The sequence below is a fragment of the Taeniopygia guttata genome, chromosome 13 (assembly GCF_048771995.1).
Source record: "Taeniopygia guttata chromosome 13, bTaeGut7.mat, whole genome shotgun sequence".
In the NCBI taxonomy this organism is placed as follows: Eukaryota; Metazoa; Chordata; class Aves; order Passeriformes; family Estrildidae; genus Taeniopygia; species Taeniopygia guttata.
Window position 1 is genome coordinate 15,769,368 of NC_133038.1, and position 18,250 is coordinate 15,787,617.

Consider the following 18,250-nt stretch of genomic DNA (forward strand, 5'->3'; position numbering starts at 1 on the left):
TCTGAGAGTATCAAGTATCAAGGAGATTAGCCAAATGACACTTCAGGCATGTGAATCAAACTCATTTGTACAATTTTCGTGGGTCAGCAGAGATTCGAGTGTGTAACTGTACTCTTCTTCTACTGTTCTAAAAACTTTCCTTGTTAATATTGTACAAATCTGATTAAGAAACCTGTTTCCTGATATACTTTCTTAGTACACTTCAATGCTTTGCAGGTTGATTCCTTATAAATTCATTTTCCTGTGGCTATAGAATTACTTGATGCGGTGTAAATGTGTAAAAAGTAAGGAAACACTAAATTTAACAGACGATCTTGATTCCGTCAAGTTTTCCTTTGAGAATAATAGCTACATCTTTATTTCTACCTGTAATAATCATATGACAATTAGGTCACTGACTTCAAGAAGCATGTAGTTGTTCTCGTCCCGCTTATGTTAATGAGCCTGATAGCTCAGGTTATCGGTGTGTGTGGGCGTGTATCAAACGTTTTCAATCTCACACCCCGTTGCTGAAGAAGTTTTTCAACAAACAGGGTAAGACTAATGGTAATCTAGAGCTTGAAATGGGAAAAAATATGCTTTAATTTACATATATTGCCATTAGTAACTTATGAGTACCCCCTGCGACTGAAGCAGCACGCCCACGGAATGCCTCGACATTCCTCCCGATGGTGATCCCCTGAAGGACCAAAGCAGAGATCGGCTGGAGAAAAGGCGGTCCAGGGGGTCACCGCTGCACGGGAAAATTGTCTCCGTGGCAAATATCCCGTCCCCGCGAGCTGCCCGTGGGCAGAGCGGGCAGCGCTCGGCAGCGCTCGGTGCGTGCAGTGCCGGGAGGAGGCTGCGGGCGCCGCTGTTGACCGAGAGGAGCGAGCGGGAGCTCGGAGCGCCGCAGCCCCGCCCGCTGCGGATCCGCTCGATCACTCGCTCGCCGGATTCGTGGCCCGGAGAGAGGACGGTCTGTGATCATCCCCGCGGTACGGAAACGTTCTGCAGCGAGCGGAGGGACTGCGGCGGCGGAGCGGCCGGGAGCGGCGAGCTGGGGAAGGACAGTGAGGCAGATCGGCGGTCGGCGGTGGGGCGCTGCTCGGGGTTTTGTGGTGCTCCAGGGGAGATGTGCTCGGCGGGGAGGCGCTGGGGCCGGCGGCAGCGAGCTCTGCTCTGGGCCGTGCTGCTGGCAGCGTGGGAGGCGGCGTGGGGGCAGCTGCGCTACTCCGTGCCCGAGGAGATGCCCAAGGGCTCGTTCGTGGGCGACGTGGCCAAGGACCTGGGGCTGCAGCTGCCGGAGATCAGAGATCGTGGCGTCCGAGTGGTTTCCCAAGGTAGGACGCAGTATTTAGCTCTGCACGGGAAGACAGGACATTTAGTGACGGCGGAGAAGATCGACAGAGAGCAGCTGTGCCAGCGTGTGCAGCAATGCGTGCTGCGCTGTGAGCTGATAGTGGAGGGGGAAATGAAATTCTATGAAATAGAAGTGGAGATTGCGGATGTAAATGACAACGCACCCAGCTTTCAAGAGGCAGAAACAGAGCTGAGAATGAGCGAGACAACAGCTCCGGGGTCTCGTTTTTCCTTGGCCGAGGCTCACGACCCGGATTCGGGCCGGAATTCCCTGCAGAGCTACGAGCTGAGCGGCGACGAGCACTTCTCGCTGGCCGTGCAGGCGGGCCCCGGCGGCGATCAGCGTCCCGAGCTGGTGCTGGCGAAGGCGCTGGACCGGGAGGAGGCGGCGTTTCACGAGCTGGTGCTGAGGGCGATGGACGGCGGCGATCCGGCACGGACGGGCACGGCTCGGATCCGTGTAGCCGTGGTGGACGTGAACGACAACGCGCCCGTGTTCAGCCAGGCGGAGTACACGGTGCGTGTGCCCGAGGACGTGCCCGTGGGCTCCGTCCTCGTCACCGTCACGGCTACGGATGCGGATGAGGGGCTTAACGGGCAAGTTATATACTCTTTAAAAAAAAAAACTATTTCATCGCAAATATTCCACCTTCACTCTGACACGGGAGCAATCATTCTGGAGCGAAGCTTGGACTTCGAGGAAGGCGATGCCTATGAACTGGAGGTGCAGGCATATGATGGTGGGGCTCTTTCTGATACGGCAAAAATCGTAATCACTGTGACAGACGTCAACGACAACGTACCCGAGATTTCAGTGAGGTCGGCACTAAGCGAGATCTCGGAAGACGCCCCCTCGGGAACTGTCGTGGCCCTTTTGTACGTGCAGGACCGGGACTCGGGGGCGAACGGTGACGTGCGGTGCTCCCTCGACATGGACATCCCATTCCGGCTGCAAAGCTCGCAGGCCAATTATTACCGTGTGGTGACAGCGAGAGAGCTGGACCGGGAGCAGGTGTCGGAGTACAACGTGACGGTGCGGGCTGCCGACGGCGGGTCGCCGCCGCTGCAGAGCAGCGCGGTGCTGGCGCTGCGGGTGCTGGACGTGAACGACAACGCGCCGGTGTTCGCGGAGGAGCGCTACAGCGCGCGGCTGTCGGAGAACAACGCGGCGGGCGCGCTGGTGCTGAGGGTGCGCGCCACGGACGCGGACTGGGGGCAGAACGCGCGCGTGCGGTACCGGCTGGCGGAGGGGCGGGTGCGGGGCGCGGCGCTGTCGTCGTACGTGTCGGTGCAGGCGGAGACGGGCGCGCTGTACGCGCTGCGCTCCTTCGACTACGAGCAGCTGCGCGAGCTGCAGCTGTGGGTGCGTGCGGAGGACGGCGGCGCGCCGGCGCTGGGCAGCAACGTGTCGGTGCGGCTGCAGATCGTGGACGAGAACGACAACGCGCCGCAGGTGCTGTACCCGCCGCCGGCTTTAGCGGCGGGCTCGGGCGCTGCGTGGTCGGGCGTGGAGCTGGCGCCGCGCTGGTCGGAGGCCGGCGCGCTGGTGGCCAAGGTGGTGGCGGTGGACGCGGACGCGGGGCAGAACGCGTGGCTGTCGTACGAGCTGGCCAAGGCCACGGAGCCGGGGCTGTTCCGCGTGGGGCTGCACAGCGGCGAGGTGCGCACGGCGCGCTCGCCGCTGGCCCGCGACGCGGCGCGCCAGAGCCTGGTGGTGCTGGTGAAGGACCACGGGCGGCCGGCGCTGTCGGCCACGGCCACGCTGAGCGTGGTGCTGGCCGAGAGCGTGGCCGAGCTGCTGGCCGAGCTGGGCAGCGCGGCCGCCGAGGCGGCGGCGCCGGGCGAGCCGGCCGCCAGCCTGACGCGCTGGCTCGTGCTGGCCGTGGCCGCCGTGTCGTGCCTCTTCGTGGCCTTCCTGCTGCTGCTGCTGGCGCTGCGCCTGCGCCGCTGGCGCCGCCAGCAGCTGCTGCCGGCGGACAGCGGCGCCCTGCGCGGCGTGCCCGTGTCGCACTTCGTGGGCATCGACGGCGTGCGCGCCTTCCTCCAGTCCTACTCGCACGAGGTGTCGCTCACGGCCGACTCGCGCAAGAGCCAGCTGCGCTTCTCGGCCGGCAGCTGCTGCGACACCCTCCCGGCCCGGCCGCCGCCCGACGAGCCCGCGCCGCTGCTCGGCGTCGAGGATCCTGCCGGCGCCCTCCCCGCCCATCCCGCCCCTCCCTCGGTGAGTTTCTGTCTCCAGATTTTCCCCGCGACTCTTTCTCTTGGTGCTCCCCTGCCCTTTCCGCGCCTTGTTGTCTGGCTTCCATCATGTATTTTGCTCAAAAGCACGGTAAAGTTTCCTTCAGTTAAGTTCTGAATGCAGGATCCCATTGATTGCTGTTGTCATGTGAACATGGGGTGGAGAAGGCAGGAGGGAGAAGGCTGCTGCTGGGAGGATGTTGGTTAGTCAGAGGTTTGGGTATTGATCAGCTTTCAGGTGTTGTTCCCCTGTGTCAGCTGTGCTCTTTAGAATCTGTGTTCCTGTTAGCATTAGATCTTCTGAAGGGATGGATCATGTCATTTAGAAATACAATTTTTAAGGAGATTAACATGTCTTCCCAAAAGCACATGTCCTTGAATAGGTTGAATGTGTCTTGAACAAGATGCTGATGGCTTTGTGTAGAACCTCTCTGCACATTGTTCTCAGTTTTTATCACTCTCCATAATGCATAGTGGAGGTCAGCACAAAGTGTTTGTGTCATCCACCCGTTAATCTTTGTTCTCAGCAAAGGATCGGACCGGGCCACAAATGGTCCTTGTTGTGTGTCTGCTTGTTACGGAGATGAAGGATGCCCTTGAGGTTGTGATTCTTTGAAAAACCTGTGGGGGCTGCATGTGGTGGGGGAAATGGCAGAACTGCTTTGTTTATTTCTTATTTTTCAAGATAGAGCCAAATGAGATAGAGCTGGGTGAGGCTTTGGTAGAATATATTTAACATGGCAAGAGAATTGCCTGGATGGGAAGGGAGAGATTCAAGGTGCAGTGGGACAGACAAGGTGGGCATAATCGCCCATGAGCTGAGACTCACTGGCTCAGTGTGCCTTGGAAGACGGCTCAGCTTTTCCTTTGAGACCTATGAAATCTCGTCACAGGACTTCGGCCAGCAGGCAAATGCACCTTCCACAGCACAGAGATGTACAGGTAGCTGTGTGGAATTGGTGGTGGGAAGAAGGCTGGTCTGGGGAGCTGGGCCTCTGCTGTCACGTTTTAAAGGCATATGGGTGAAAGGACACCACGGATGGTGTGAAGGGTTGGAAATGTGAGTGCTGTGAGCCGTGCGTGAATGTCTGCTGAAAGACTCAAGGGAATGTTTTCCTCCATTCCCTGTCCAGTTCCTATCTCTAGGATGTGTGTTTCTTCTTCCTAAAATAATTGTCTAGAAGATCTGTATTCCAGCTGCATGGAGAACCCTGGGAGCTTCTTCCTATATTGTTTGCATGTCATCATAATTGTGTTAGTTCTAAGCTTAATTTTGTACTTGTGACAGATGCCATATGGGAAGTGCAGGCTGTGTATTTAGTGCGTATAAAATACATCATTAATAATCTACACGAAGTTATATAACCCAGAAGCGAGTTTTGAGCTCTTCAATTCTGCAGGTGTTAACTTTGTGTCTCCTTCTGATGATCTGAAGATGTTTCTTTCATGTTTATAGGTGAAAGGAGAGAGATTTCCATAGACAAGTTTCTTGAAAATGTCTCTGTAAAAATGCTTTTTCTTGTCCCATGACTAGGGTGAGAAGTCAAATATTATCCATAGTAAGGAGATACTATCTGAGCAACTTTCCTCTTGGGGGAGTCTCTCTAAATTCTGCAGATCTGTGCTAACCATGGGAGCTGTGAAGGGTTAGGATGGAGTGTTGGGGGTGTGGTATATGTGGAGGTCCTGGTGGAGACATGGCATGGGGTTTGTTGATCCTCAGGGCTATTGCTGGTGTTCTTAAATGAGCCAGGAGGAGTCTTATGATGTTCAATGGTGTGGTTTGGACTGAAATGGCCTAGTTTGGGTTCCATATTACTTTGCATCAAGAGGCCTTGTTTGGGTTCCATATTCCTTTGCGTCTTGTGAGGAGTCCGTGTGCTGATGAATGGTGATGTCACCTTTGAGGTGATACTTGGATGTGTGGGTCTTTGACAGAGCTGATAAAAATTTATGGTTTATATAACATTTTCCACTTGTTCAAATAATTGGGAGGAACCAAATAACTAAAGTTTTGATGCTTGGGATGTTAGAGGCTGTGCACACAACCTCTATTCTAATGATGTCTGTTTGCAAGGTTTGTTTACATGTTATGTTTGGACAGAGAGAAGAAGTCTGTCTGTCCAGGGACAGGGCCGGTGCTGGAGTTCACTGGGATCTAGTTCAAAATGAATGAATGGATTGTGTCCAGTTCTGTTTGTCCTAGCAGTCAGATGAGGCCCAGAGTTGTGTTTCCAAGCTTTTCCTTTCTCTTACTGTGCAAGGAATTGACAGTGTGGGGCCTATGTGGTGAGCTCCTGTGTGAGGCCTCCTGTGTATTAGTTACAGTCCGGTTTGCTGTGTTGTGTATGGACTGCAAATGACCCAATCTGCAGTGTGAGGCCATGATGGATTCTCTTCTGGCATTTTACCATTCTTGGCTAGGTTGATTAAGGCTTTCAGCATGCTTGCTTTGGTTTGGTCTGGGTTGTTTGTTTATTTGTTCATATTTTTTTCTAGGAGTAAAGTTGATCCTCATTGTGCCTGGCAATCCTGCAAACTCAAAAACAAAATTATCCCACATGGAGAGTATCTCTCATCCATCTCTTGAAGCTGTACATGTATTCAGACATTCCTGGAAACACAGAACCAGAGGATGGTTTGTGTTGCAAAGGACCTTAAAGATCCTCTGGTTCACGTTCCTCTGCCGTGGGCAGGGACATCTTCCACCAGGGCAGGTTGCTAAGCCTGACCTTGAATATTTCATTCAAGAAAAACAACTTCATAAATGGATGTTTCCCCAAGGTGCTGGATTTCTCTGTGGCCAACATGGAACCAAAATGCTGGTATATGTTGATGGTGAAACTAAATCTGTGAATGAGGAGAGTGAGAGCTCAGTTCTGTGCCAGGAAATCAATTACTCACTGTGGGTTTGGTTGGGAAATGGTTTGATTTCATGCTTGGTGCCAAAGGCAGTGCCATTGCTGTTCTGCTCCTGGTTTCTCTGTCATGAAAGGCAATGACAGTCCTCCAACAATAACACTTTCCATGGTAACTGTTCCTGTAGAACCTTAATTCTTGGCTAGAACTGCCAATGAATCCTGTGTGAAACCTCCATTATCCATCTGTATCTTTATGCCACAATTTGATATAGAGATCCCCTGGAGTTGTACTTACCCTTTCTTTCAGGCCTTTGTTTCCAGGAAGGTTGCAGCTCATTTTCACAATTCTGGTCAGTACTTTTAAACATGAAACAGTGATTGATGTATTTCAGCACATCCTTACTTCAGCCACTTAAGACTGAACGGTGTGTGGGGAATAGGAAGCAGAAGGAATAAGAGAATCTGTTGTAATTTGTCAGAAGATTTACCTTGAGAAAGAGGCTGATGAGAAGCTGTTTGAAATGATGGTTTCATAACTGTCCAAGCTGAGCAGGGTACGCAGTAGAAAAAGATGCTGAGCTGAGGACTGATTCTTCAAATGAACCCCCCTATTCTGCTGTTCTGTGTATGTCTTTAGGGTCAAAGTTGCAGTTTGAGACCTGAGTGACTTCCAGGTGCCCTCAGGGATGAATTTTAAGGCCTGCAATGAAGGCCTAGAAGACTTCACTGCGAGCGTCTCTGACTACTTGTTATCTTCTAATGCTTACTTACCTTATCTGTTTCATGTTTTGTGGGTTTATTTAGGTTTTTTGGGGTTTTTTGTGGGTTTTTTGTTTCATGTATGGTTTTCCTTGATTTACCCAGTATGGGGGTATATTTTGAATTATCAAGAAGGTATCTTTTCTGAACCACATATGGTGTATTAATGTCCCTTGCTCTTGTTCCAGTGGGAGTCCCTTGCTCTGCCTCCAGTGGAAGGCATGAGATATGAGAGAGACTTTGTGTTCTGTTCCTGCTGAGAGAAATAGATGCAAATATGACTTTAGTAGATGTTGCATCTCTGTGGAACACAGAATGTGATAAAGATGGGGAGGAGATTCCCTTGAGGTTTAATGAGCCGTTCTTTGTTGGGTGACTGCTGATCTTTTAGTGTGGTTGTTTATAATTTGTGTGCTGTAGAATCCTTCAGTTCCTTATCATAATGGTGGTGAGCAGACAATTGTACCTCCCTTCTGGGTGTGGCTGAAGTGCATTATCATCTCCTGACAGATTTGACTCATGAGGAGATGGGCACAAGCAAAACCTTCCAGTGGCATGGCGTGGAAGGAAAAACAGAGAGGGGAGCTCTGTGTGTGAGGCTAGAGAAGAACTCGGTCATTCCCTTGCTTGTTACGTGTCATAGCGAACACCGACCTGTGCCTGATGGAGTCCTGTGTGATTTGAGTTCCTTCTGTGGAGCAAGGGAGGCCTACAAAATAGTATTTTATCTGTACATTTCCATATTCTTCTAACTCCTGCAGAGTTTTTTTTCATGAGCTCAGCCTCAGCATGTCTGACCTTATGTGGAAGGTCTCCTCTGTCCCAGCTGCCCGAGTGCAGCTGCAGTTCCCACACACACCTGTGATGTTTCCAGCTGTACAGAGGAAGGGTTTCATAAGCACTCCTGCTGTGCTCACCCAGGAACATTTGTCTGTGTTGTAAAATGCAGAAGCATGTTGGCTGCAGCTGTCAAAGTGCAGAGCAGCCACCCAGCCCAGCCAAGACTTCCCTGAGCAGACCAGGGCCCAGTGGGAGAACGTGTGCAGTGTCCCCCAGGCCATCACCCAGAGGAACGTGCTGAGCAATCATCTGGAGGCTGTTAAGTAGCTGAGGAACAGGCTGGAGAGTCACCTCCAAAGAGCTACAGAGAGTGGCTCAATGTCCCGGTGGAAAGCAGTGACTTGTGCTGTTCCTGAAGGGTCCTGACCGGGCCCAGTTCTGTTCAGTGCCCTCATGGACAGTGCATTGAGTGCAGCTTCAGCCCATGTGCAGCTGGCAGCAATTGGAGTTGATTCAGGGAGGGCAGAGATGCCAATGAGGGATAGGCTGGAGAAGAGGCCCCTTGCAACCCTCATGAAGTGGAACAAAGTGCAAGGTCCTGCAGCCGGAGTGAGACAATCCCCAGTTTAAAGAGAGGGTCAGGGATAGGGAAGAGCTTTGCAGAGAAGCACTTTGGGTCATTGGTGGGTGATAAGATGGGATGTGAGCTGCCAATGGGCACCTGCTGCTCAAATGGTGTCCTGCACTGCATCACAAGCACTCTGCCCAGCAGGTCAAGGGAGGTCCTTCCCTCCCTCTAAACTCTTTTTGTGAGAGCATAGACTGCATGCAGATCTTGGGCCAATATCCCAAATGGACATGTTAGAGTCCCTAGAAGGATCATGGATGTGGACTGAGTGTTGGAACATCTCTGCGATGGAGAAGGACTGAAGGAGTTGAGGTCTTCAATCATAAAGAAATGATATCTCTGTGTAGACTTTTGAAAATATTTATCTATATATATGGAAAAACACATAGAAAAGGTATGGTGAGGTTCTTGTTATGAGGGCCAGCAGTCATAGGACAGCAGCCTAATATTTTCCACTAAACGAAGGGAGGTTTAGATTAGGTTAGAGCTTTTCAGTATGGGTTGTGCAAAAATGGAAGATATTGCCCAGAGAAGTTTTGGATTTGCCTCCAATGTTGAAGTCTAGCAGAAAGTGTTCCTGCTTATGGCAGAGGTGTGGATTAAATTACCGCTGACAAAAGATTCACTGGGAAACTGAGAATATTGTTTTCCTCTGTGAAGGACTGAGTATTGCTTTGCATTTTGCATTGTCAGGTGCTCAGATATGGACATGTAGATGAAGCAACTTTGATGAGTCGGAAAGAAAAGAGTAAATATGATTCTGGTATCTTGGCATAGGGGTTTCTTACATCGCTTTAGGCTGATATATATCTCACATCAAATTATCCCAAATAATGAAAGGAAAATTCGTGGAAATGTAGAAAAATCTCCTTAAGTCCTCTATATTGCCGTTTATTGCTCGTGTAAATGAGCCGTGAAGTGCAGCTGAATTCTATTCTTTACTGCCCTGCCATGAATATTTGCTTCTGACTGTTGAATGTGACTCAAAAGAATGCTCTAAAATCACCCGACAGCACATCTCAGATAGAAAGGCCTGGGTGTCGAATTAAGGAAGAGTTTCAGCGCTGTCTGTTCGCAGTGGCAGCGGGAGCGCGGGGCCGGTGCAGCCGCCGAGCCCCGCCCGGGCCGGGCCGGGCCCCCTTGAGCGCGGCCATGCGGCGGCTGCAGTGGCGCGGCGGCGCCTCCGGGTGCCGCTGTTGGCCGCCGCCGAGCGGCGCTGGAGCCGCCGCCGCCGCCGCCGCAGCGTCCTGCCCCCGCAGGCTGCTCGCTCGCCCGGCGCCGGCCGCAGCGGCAGCGGCACCGCCACCGGCAGCAGCAGCGGCGGCGGCGGCGGCGGGGAGAGGCGGCCCGAGCGGGCTGGCTGCGCTGCGGCGGCCCCTGCGCTGCGTGGCGAGAGCGGCTGGAAGGGAAGCGGGGCAGCGGCAGGAGGCAGGAGCGCGGCGAGCGCCGGCGGCAGAGAATGGCGGTGAGGCGGCGGCAGAGGCGCGGGCCGGGCGGCGGGCGAGCGCTGCTGGCCGCGGTGCTGCTGTGCGTGTGCTGCCGGGCGGCGGCCGAGCGGCTCCGCTACGCCATCCCCGAGGAGCTGGGCAGAGGCTCGCTCGTGGGGCCGCTGGCGCGGGACCTGGGGCTCAGCGCGGACGAGCTGCCGGCGCGCAAGCTGCAGGTGACGTCTGCCGGCAAGAAGCAGCTGCAATACTTCACGGTGAGTGAGGAGAACGGGAATCTGTACGTGAACGAGAGGCTGGACCGAGAGGAGATGTGCGGGGAATCAGCGACCTGCTCCGTCAGCTTTGAGGTGGTGGTCAAGAACCCGCTGAACATTTTCCACGTCGAGGTGGACATTCAAGACGTGAATGACAACTCCCCAGTTTTTAGCAACGCTGCTCTGGAGCTCGAGATCGGTGAATGGACGCTTCCCGGTGCTCGTTTTCCTTTGGAAATGGCACGAGATGCGGACTTAGGAAGCAACTCGCTGCTGACTTACCAACTCACGAGCGACCCGTCCTTCTCACTGTCAGTGAAAGAAAAGCCGGGTGGAAAGAAGCAGCCGGAATTAGTACTGGAGAGAGCTTTGGACAGGGAGAAGCAGAGTTCCTTTGAGCTGCTGCTGACAGCAGTGGACGGCGGGGAACCGGCGAGATCCGGGACTGTCCTGGTTCGCATCAACGTGACAGACGCAAATGACAACCCCCCTGTGTTCAGCAAAAGCGTATACGAGGCGCGCGTGGCAGAGAATTTGCCGGTGGGGTCTTCAGTGCTGCGGGTGCGGGCCACGGATGCGGACTTGGGCTCAAATGGGCGAGTTTCCTACTCCTTCAGCAACGTCCCAGACAAAGTGCTCTCATTATTCGCTATTGAGAGCGAGAGTGGAGAGATCAGAACAGTGGGTCCACTCGATTTCGAGGAGGAAAAAAAATACGTTTTTGGCTTGGAGGCGACAGACGGTGGGGGGCTCACCGATCACTGTGAAGTGCAAATCGACATCACGGACGAGAACGACAACACGCCCGAAATCACGATTCTTTCACTGTCGAGCCCAGTGCCTGAGGACGTAGCGGTGGGCACCGTGGTGGCCCTGCTGAACGTGAACGACCCGGACTCGGGCGAGAACGGTCAGGTGTCGTGCGAGCTGTCGGGAGAGGCGCCGCTGTCGATCGTGGCGTCGTCGGGCGGCTCGTACAAGGTGGTGACGGCGGGCGCGCTGGACCGAGAGCAGGCGTCCGAGCACCGCGTGACGGTGGTGGCCCGGGACCGGGGCAGGCCGGCGCTGTGGAGCAGCAGGGAGCTGGTGCTGGAGGTGTCGGACGTGAACGACAACGCGCCGGTGTTCGAGGAGGCGGCGTACAGCGCGTACGTGGCGGAGAACAACGCGGCGGGCGCGCTGGTGCTGCGCGTGCAGGCGCGGGACGCGGACGCGGGCGCCAACGGGCGCGTGAGCTACTGGCTGGCGGGCGGCAGCGCGGGCGCGGCGGGCGCGGCGCCGCTCGTGTCGGTGGAGGCGCGGAGCGGCGCGCTGTACGCGCAGCGCTCCTTGGACTACGAGCAGTGCCGCGAGTTCACGCTGGCGGTGCGGGCGCAGGACGGCGGCTCGCCGGCGCGCAGCTCCACGGCCACGGTGCGCGTCTTCGTGCTGGACCGCAACGACAACGCGCCCCGGGTGCTGTGGCCGGCGGCGGCGGCGGCGGCGGCGGTGCAGGGAGAGGCTGCGGCAGGGGCGCCGCCTCCTTTCGAGGTGGTGCCGCGTTCGGCCGAGGCCGGCTACCTGGTGGCCAAGGTGGTGGCGGTGGACGCGGACGCGGGGCGCAACGCGTGGCTGTCGTACGAGCTGGTGCAGGCGTCGGAGCCGGCGCTGTTCCGCGTGGGGCTGCACAGCGGCGAGGTGCGCACGGCGCGGGCCGTGTCCGAGCGGGACGCGGCCAAGCAGCGAGTGGTGGCCGTGGTGAAGGACCACGGGCAGCCGGCGCTGTCGGCCACGGCCACGCTGCACGTGGTGCTGGCCGAGAGCTTGCAGGAGGCGCTGCCGGAGCTGAGCGAGCGGGCGGCGGGCGCCGAGGAGGCGGCGGCGGCGGCCGAGCTGCAGTTCTACCTGGTGCTGGCGCTGGCGCTGCTCTCGGCGCTCTTGGTGCTGAGCGTGGCGCTGGCCGTGCTGGCGCGGCTGCGCCGGGCCGGGCCGCCCGCCGTGCTGCGCTGCCTGGGCGCGCAGCGCTTCTCGGTGGCCGGCGCCGCCTTCCCGGCCGACTTCTGCGAGGGCACCTTGCCCTACTCCTACAACCTGTGCGTGGCGGCGCCGGCCCGCGCCGTGCCCGAGGCCGCTTGGCCGCCGCCGCCGCCGGTGCCCGTCCTGTCGGCGGAGGAGCTTCTGGGCGGGGATTCCTGCGAGAAGCCGAATCCCAGCAGCAGCGCCCTGACCGAAGAGCCGCCTGCTAATCCCGATGCACCTCAGGTTTGTAATTTCGCACGTTCTTTTTCTGTGAGCCATTTTACATGGACGTGGTGGTAGCAGGACGCTCTTTAGTTTAGGTCTTTGTTGCGGCGGTTATTGCCTTTTCGTATTTCCATTAAGCGTGAAATGCTTATGTCCCGTGTCTATTTTGGCGGTAGCCCAAGAGATATGGAACTTCCTTCTTCTTAAGATGTGGTGAAACTCTTACTTCTCTTCAACTGTAACTTGTACTAAGTTTCTGTGACAAATTCTTCTTAGCTTTCTGCTGTTGTCGTCAATGGTTTAGAGTTTAAGAAACATCGTTACTTTTTTTGGTTGTTGTTGCTCTGCGCAATATACCTGAGTCTGATAGGTAACTAGGGAAAAAAAGCAGATGCTAAATGGAGTTCTCATATTGTAATACCAAAGGAAATATTTATGTAGCTCCAGGAACGGAATTTATGCATCTGTCATGTGATCTAATATCTTCTGAGAAAATAATGCCACAGAGACAGTTACCCCAGTCGGACAGGGTAATTGAGGATTTGAAAAAATAAAAGAAACAAACAAAATGATCCAAAATGCTTAAACAAAGAAAACAAAGTACAAAAAAAATCCCCCTAAAACCACACAAAGCAACTCCAAGACCTTGTTCAATGTATTTCAAAATATTTTTTGTTTTTATTTGTCCATTCCTTATCATACAACCTGAAGACTTTTATTTTAGGCATGTTTTAGTATTTCGTTAAGTTTTGGGTTTTTTTTACTGCTCTGAAATTTTCCCCCTGGCCAGAAAGCATGGACTTTGATCACATAGGAGGTATTTTCTGACACTGATGATTCTATTATTTATAGCTCATTGCTCCCTTTTTCTGAGGTACTCTCCAAAGGAGAACCAGGCATAACTGCAGCCTGTAGTGTGTAAAGGTGTGCGGATCACTTCCAAAGTGGTCTGGAGAATGGAGTGAAGTCAGGGTGCTTGAGCAGCCAGGAATGTGCTGCTCGGTCCAAATTCTTAGTGTAGTCCTAATACTGTTGAATGCGGGGAGAGAATATTTTGACTGTTCATAATTATTTCTGATTATACATGGCACTGTTTTAACCTGCCAAATGGGCGAGGAGAAAGTCCTTGAAGACGGAATTGTCTAAAAAGCTGTGCAGTTGCAGGAAGGATATTGAGCTTCGGGGTCTAAGGAAGAAATATTAGCAGTACTGTTAATGCCATATTCACAGAATACATTTGATCACATTTATTAAAGGTTTTTCGGTGTGGCAGAAATAAACAATGCCAGCAAGATGTATTAAATGTGTCTAGAAATGACCTGGGTGAACGAATAAGAGATCGGCTGTAGAAAAGTCGAGGCAGGAGGGGACCCCACGACTCCGAGGCCACTGTCCCTTCCCCGCGATCTGCCCGTGGGCAGAGCGGGCAGCGCTCGGCAGCGCTCGGTGCGTGCAGTGCCGGGAGGCGGCTGCGGGCGCCGCTGTTGACCGAGAGGAGCGAGCGGGAGCTCGGAGCGCCGCAGCCCCGCCCGCTGCGGATCGGCTCTGTCACTCGCTCGCCGGATTGCTGGGTCGGCAGCTCGGCAATTTGCGATCGTTCTCACAGTGCGGATACGTGCAGACGAGAAACGGAGGAGGCTAGGACAGGGGCCGGTGAGCGGAGAGTCCTGTAGGAAACCTCAGCAGGCGCGGATACCGGAGCAGCAGGCGGCAAGAGGGGTGCCTCTTCGGTGGCGATGTGCGGGGCGGGGAGGCGCCGGGGCCGGCGGCAGCGAGCTCTGCTCTGGGCCGTGCTGCTGGCAGCGTGGGAGGCGGCGTGGGGGCAGCCGCGCTACTCCGTGCCCGAGGAGATGCCCAAGGGCTCGTTCGTGGGCGACGTGGCCAAGGACCTGGGGCTGCAGCTGCAGGAGCTCCGAGGTCGCGGAGTCCGCATTATCTCGGAAGGTAGGACTCAATATTTCTCTCTGCACGGGAAGACGGGACATTTAGTGACGGCAGAGAGGATCGACAGAGAGCAGCTGTGCGAGCGTGTGCAGCAATGCGTGCTGCGCTGTGAGCTGATAGTGGAGGGACAGATGCAGGTTTACCGAATAGAAGTTGAAATCACGGACATTAACGACAACGCGCCCAGCTTCAGAGACGCAGAAACCGAGCTGAGAATGAGCGAGACAACATCCCCGGGATCGCGGTTTCCCCTGGCCGAGGCTCACGACCCGGATTCGAGACGGAATTCCCTGCAGAGCTACGAGCTGAGCGGTGACGAGCACTTCTCGCTGGCCGTGCAGACGGGCCCCGGCGGCGATCAGCGTCCCGAGCTGGTGCTGGCGAAGGCACTGGACCGGGAGGAGGCGGCGTTTCACGAGCTGGTGCTGAGGGCGATGGACGGCGGCGATCCGGCACGGACGGGCACGGCTCGGATCCGCGTGACGGTGCTGGACGCGAACGACAACGCGCCCGTGTTCAGCCAGGCGGAGTACACGGTGCGTGTGCCCGAGGACGTGCCCGTGGGCTCCGTCCTCGTCACTGTCACGGCTACGGATACCGACGAGGAGACGAACGCATACGTGAAATATTCGATTCAGAAAATTACTGAGAAAGCCTCGCAGATTTTCCAGCTAAACAGCAACACGGGAGCGATCACTCTGCTGAGAAGCCTGGACTTCGAGGAAGGCAATTCCTATGAACTAGAAGTCCAGGCACATGATGGGGGAGGTCTTTTTAACACGACAAAAGTGGTGATCACTGTGACAGACGTCAATGACAATGTGCCAGTGATTTCTATGCGGTCGGCGCTCAGCGAGATCTCGGAAGACGCCCCCTCGGGAACTGTCGTGGCCCTACTGCACGTGAGGGACGGGGATTCGGGGGTTAACGGCAAGGTGCTCTGCTCTCTCGACGAGGGTGTCCCGTTCCGGCTGGAGAATTCCATTGATGACTACTACCGTGTGGTGACAGCGAGGGAGCTGGACCGGGAGCAGGTGTCGGAGTACAACGTGACGGTGCGGGCTGCCGACGGCGGGTCGCCGCCGCTGCAGAGCAGCGCGGTGCTGGCGCTGCGGGTGCTGGACGTGAACGACAACGCGCCGGTGTTCGCGGAGGAGCGCTACAGCGCGCGGCTGTCGGAGAACAACGCGGCGGGCGCGCTGGTGCTGAGGGTGCGCGCCACGGACGCGGACTGGGGGCAGAACGCGCGCGTGCGGTACCGGCTGGCGGAGGGGCGGGTGCGGGGCACGGCGCTGTCGTCGTACGTGTCGGTGCAGGCGGAGACGGGCGCGCTGTACGCGCTGCGCTCCTTCGACTACGAGCAGCTGCGCGAGCTGCAGCTGTGGGTGCGTGCGGAGGACGGCGGCGCGCCGGCGCTGGGCAGCAACGTGTCGGTGCGGCTGCAGATCGTGGACGAGAACGACAACGCGCCGCAGGTGCTGTACCCGCCGCCGGCTTTAGCGGCGGGCTCGGGCGCTGCGTGGTCGGGCGTGGAGCTGGCGCCGCGCTGGTCGGAGGCCGGCGCGCTGGTGGCCAAGGTGGTGGCGGTGGACGCGGACGCGGGGCAGAACGCGTGGCTGTCGTACGAGCTGGCCAAGGCCACGGAGCCGGGGCTGTTCCGCGTGGGGCTGCACAGCGGCGAGGTGCGCACGGCGCGCTCGCCGCTGGCCCGCGACGCGGCGCGCCAGAGCCTGGTGGTGCTGGTGAAGGACCACGGGCGGCCGGCGCTGTCGGCCACGGCCACGCTGAGCGTGGTGCTGGCCGAGAGCGTGGCCGAGCTGCTGGCCGAGCTGGGCAGCGCGGCCGCCGAGGCGGCGGCGCCGGGCGAGCCGGCCGCCAGCCTGACGCGCTGGCTCGTGCTGGCCGTGGCCGCCGTGTCGTGCCTCTTCGTGGCCTTCCTGCTGCTGCTGCTGGCGCTGCGCCTGCGCCGCTGGCGCCGCCAGCAGCTGCTGCCGGCGGACAGCGGCGCCCTGCGCGGCGTGCCCGTGTCGCACTTCGTGGGCATCGACGGCGTGCGCGCCTTTCTCCAGTCCTACTCGCACGAGGTGTCGCTCACGGCCGACTCGCGCAAGAGCCAGCTGCGCTTCTCGGCCGGCAGCTGCTGCGACACCCTCCCGGCCCGGCCGCCGCCTGACGAGCCCGCGCCGCTGCTCGGCGACGAGGATCCCGCCGGCGCCCTCCCCGCCCATCCCGCCCCTCCCTCGGTGAGTTTCTGTCTCCAGATTTTCCCCGCGACCCTTTCTCTTGGTGCACCCCTGCGCTTTCCGCGCCCTGTTCTCTGACTTCCATCATGTATTTTGCTCAAAAGCACGGTAAAGTTTCCTTCAGTTAAGTTCTGAATGCAGGATCCCATTGCGGTTGTCATGTGAACATGGGGTGGAGAAGGCAGGAGGGAGAAAGCTGCTGCTGAGAGGATGTTGGTTAGTCAGAGGTTTGGGTATTGGTCGGGTTCCCGGTGTTGTTCCCCTGTATCAGCTGTGCTCTGTAGAATGTGTGTTCCTGCTGGCATTAGATCTTCTGACGGGATGGATCATGTCATTAAGAAATACAATTTTTTAGGAGGTTAACATGTCTTCCCAAAAGCACATGTCCTTGAATAGGTTGAATGTGTCTTGAACAAGATGCTGATGGCTTTGTGTGGAACCTCTCTGCACATTGGTTTCAGCCTTTGTCGCTCTCCATGATACATATTGGAGCTCAGCAGGAAGTGTTTGTGTCATCCATACTTTAATATTTGTTCTCAGCAAAGGATTGGACCAGGCCACAAGTGGTTCTTGATGATTAGTGTCTGCTTGTTACGGAGATGAAGGATCCTCTTGAAGTTGTGATTCTTAGAAAAGTCTGTGGGGGCTGCATGTGGAGGAGGAAATGGCAGAACTGCTTTGGTTTTTTCTAATTTTGTAATATAGAGATATATCAGATGGAGCTGGATGAGCCTTGGTTAGAAAATATTCAGCATGTCAAGAGAATTGCCTGGATGGGAAGGGAGAGATTCAAGGTGCAGTGGGACAGACAAGGTGGGCATAATTCCCTGTGAGCTGATATTCATGGACTCAGCATGTCTTGAAAGAAAGCTCAGCTTTTCCTTTGAGACCTATGAAGTCTCTTCACAGGAGTTCATCCAGCAGGCAAATGCAGCTTCCACAGCACAGACATGCACAGATAGCTGTGTGGAATTGGTGGTGGGAGGAAGGATGGTCTGGGGAGCTGGAACTCTGCTGTTACATGTTTTAAAGGTATATGGGTGAAAGGACACCATGGATGGTGTGAAGGGTTGGAAATGTGAGTGCTGTGAGCCGTGCGTGAATGTCTGCTGAAAGACTCAAGGGAATGTTTTCCTCCATTCCCTGTCCAGTTCCTATCTCTAGGATGTGTGGTTCTTCTTCCTAAAATAATTGTCTAGAGGATCTGTATTCCAGCTGCATGGAGAACCCTGGGAGCTTCTTCCTATAGTGTTTGCATGTCATCATAATTGTGTTACTTCTAAGCTTAATTTTGTACTTGTGACAAATGCCATATGGGAAGTGCAGGCTGTGTATTCAGTGCCTACAAACAAGGTCATTAATGATCTACTCTGAGTTAGATAACCCAGAAGCGAGTTTTGGGCTCTTCAGTTCAGCAGGTGTTAACTTTGTGTCTCCATTTTTTGATGATCTGAAGATGTTTCTTTCATGTTTATAGGTGAAAGTAGAGAGATTTCCATAGACATATTTCTTAAAAATGTCTCTGTAATAA

The 18,250-nt window shown here is 55.5% G+C and overlaps 2 protein-coding genes across 7 annotated transcripts in view; both read left to right on the plus strand.

Annotated features, from left to right (window-relative positions):
• LOC100225858 (protocadherin gamma-C5) overlaps window positions 1-18,250 on the plus strand; it is a 131,324-nt gene that overhangs the window by 40,268 nt on the left and 72,806 nt on the right. The window lies entirely within an intron of this gene.
• On the plus strand, window positions 869-16,812 carry LOC140685043 (uncharacterized). Its single transcript, XM_072935426.1, has 5 exons — window positions 869-3,562; window positions 4,054-4,058; window positions 9,686-9,903; window positions 10,002-12,550; window positions 14,206-16,812. The coding sequence occupies exons 1-5, from the start codon at window positions 1,115-1,117 to the stop codon at window positions 16,795-16,797; spliced, it is 7,812 nt and encodes a 2,603-aa protein (XP_072791527.1). The 5' UTR covers window positions 869-1,114; the 3' UTR covers window positions 16,798-16,812.

Bases quoted from the DNA above. Each gene is read 5' to 3' on its own strand.
- LOC140685043 (XM_072935426.1), top strand. From the start codon at position 1,115: ATGTGCTCGGCGGGGAGGCGCTGGGGCCGGCGGCAGCGAGCTCTGCTC. The intron at 9,904-10,001 runs GCACCGCCACCG...CTGCGTGGCGAG, and splicing joins CGCCGGCCGCAGCGGCAGCG to AGCGGCTGGAAGGGAAGCGG. The intron at 12,551-14,205 runs GTTTGTAATTTC...AGAGTCCTGTAG, and splicing joins CTAATCCCGATGCACCTCAG to GAAACCTCAGCAGGCGCGGA.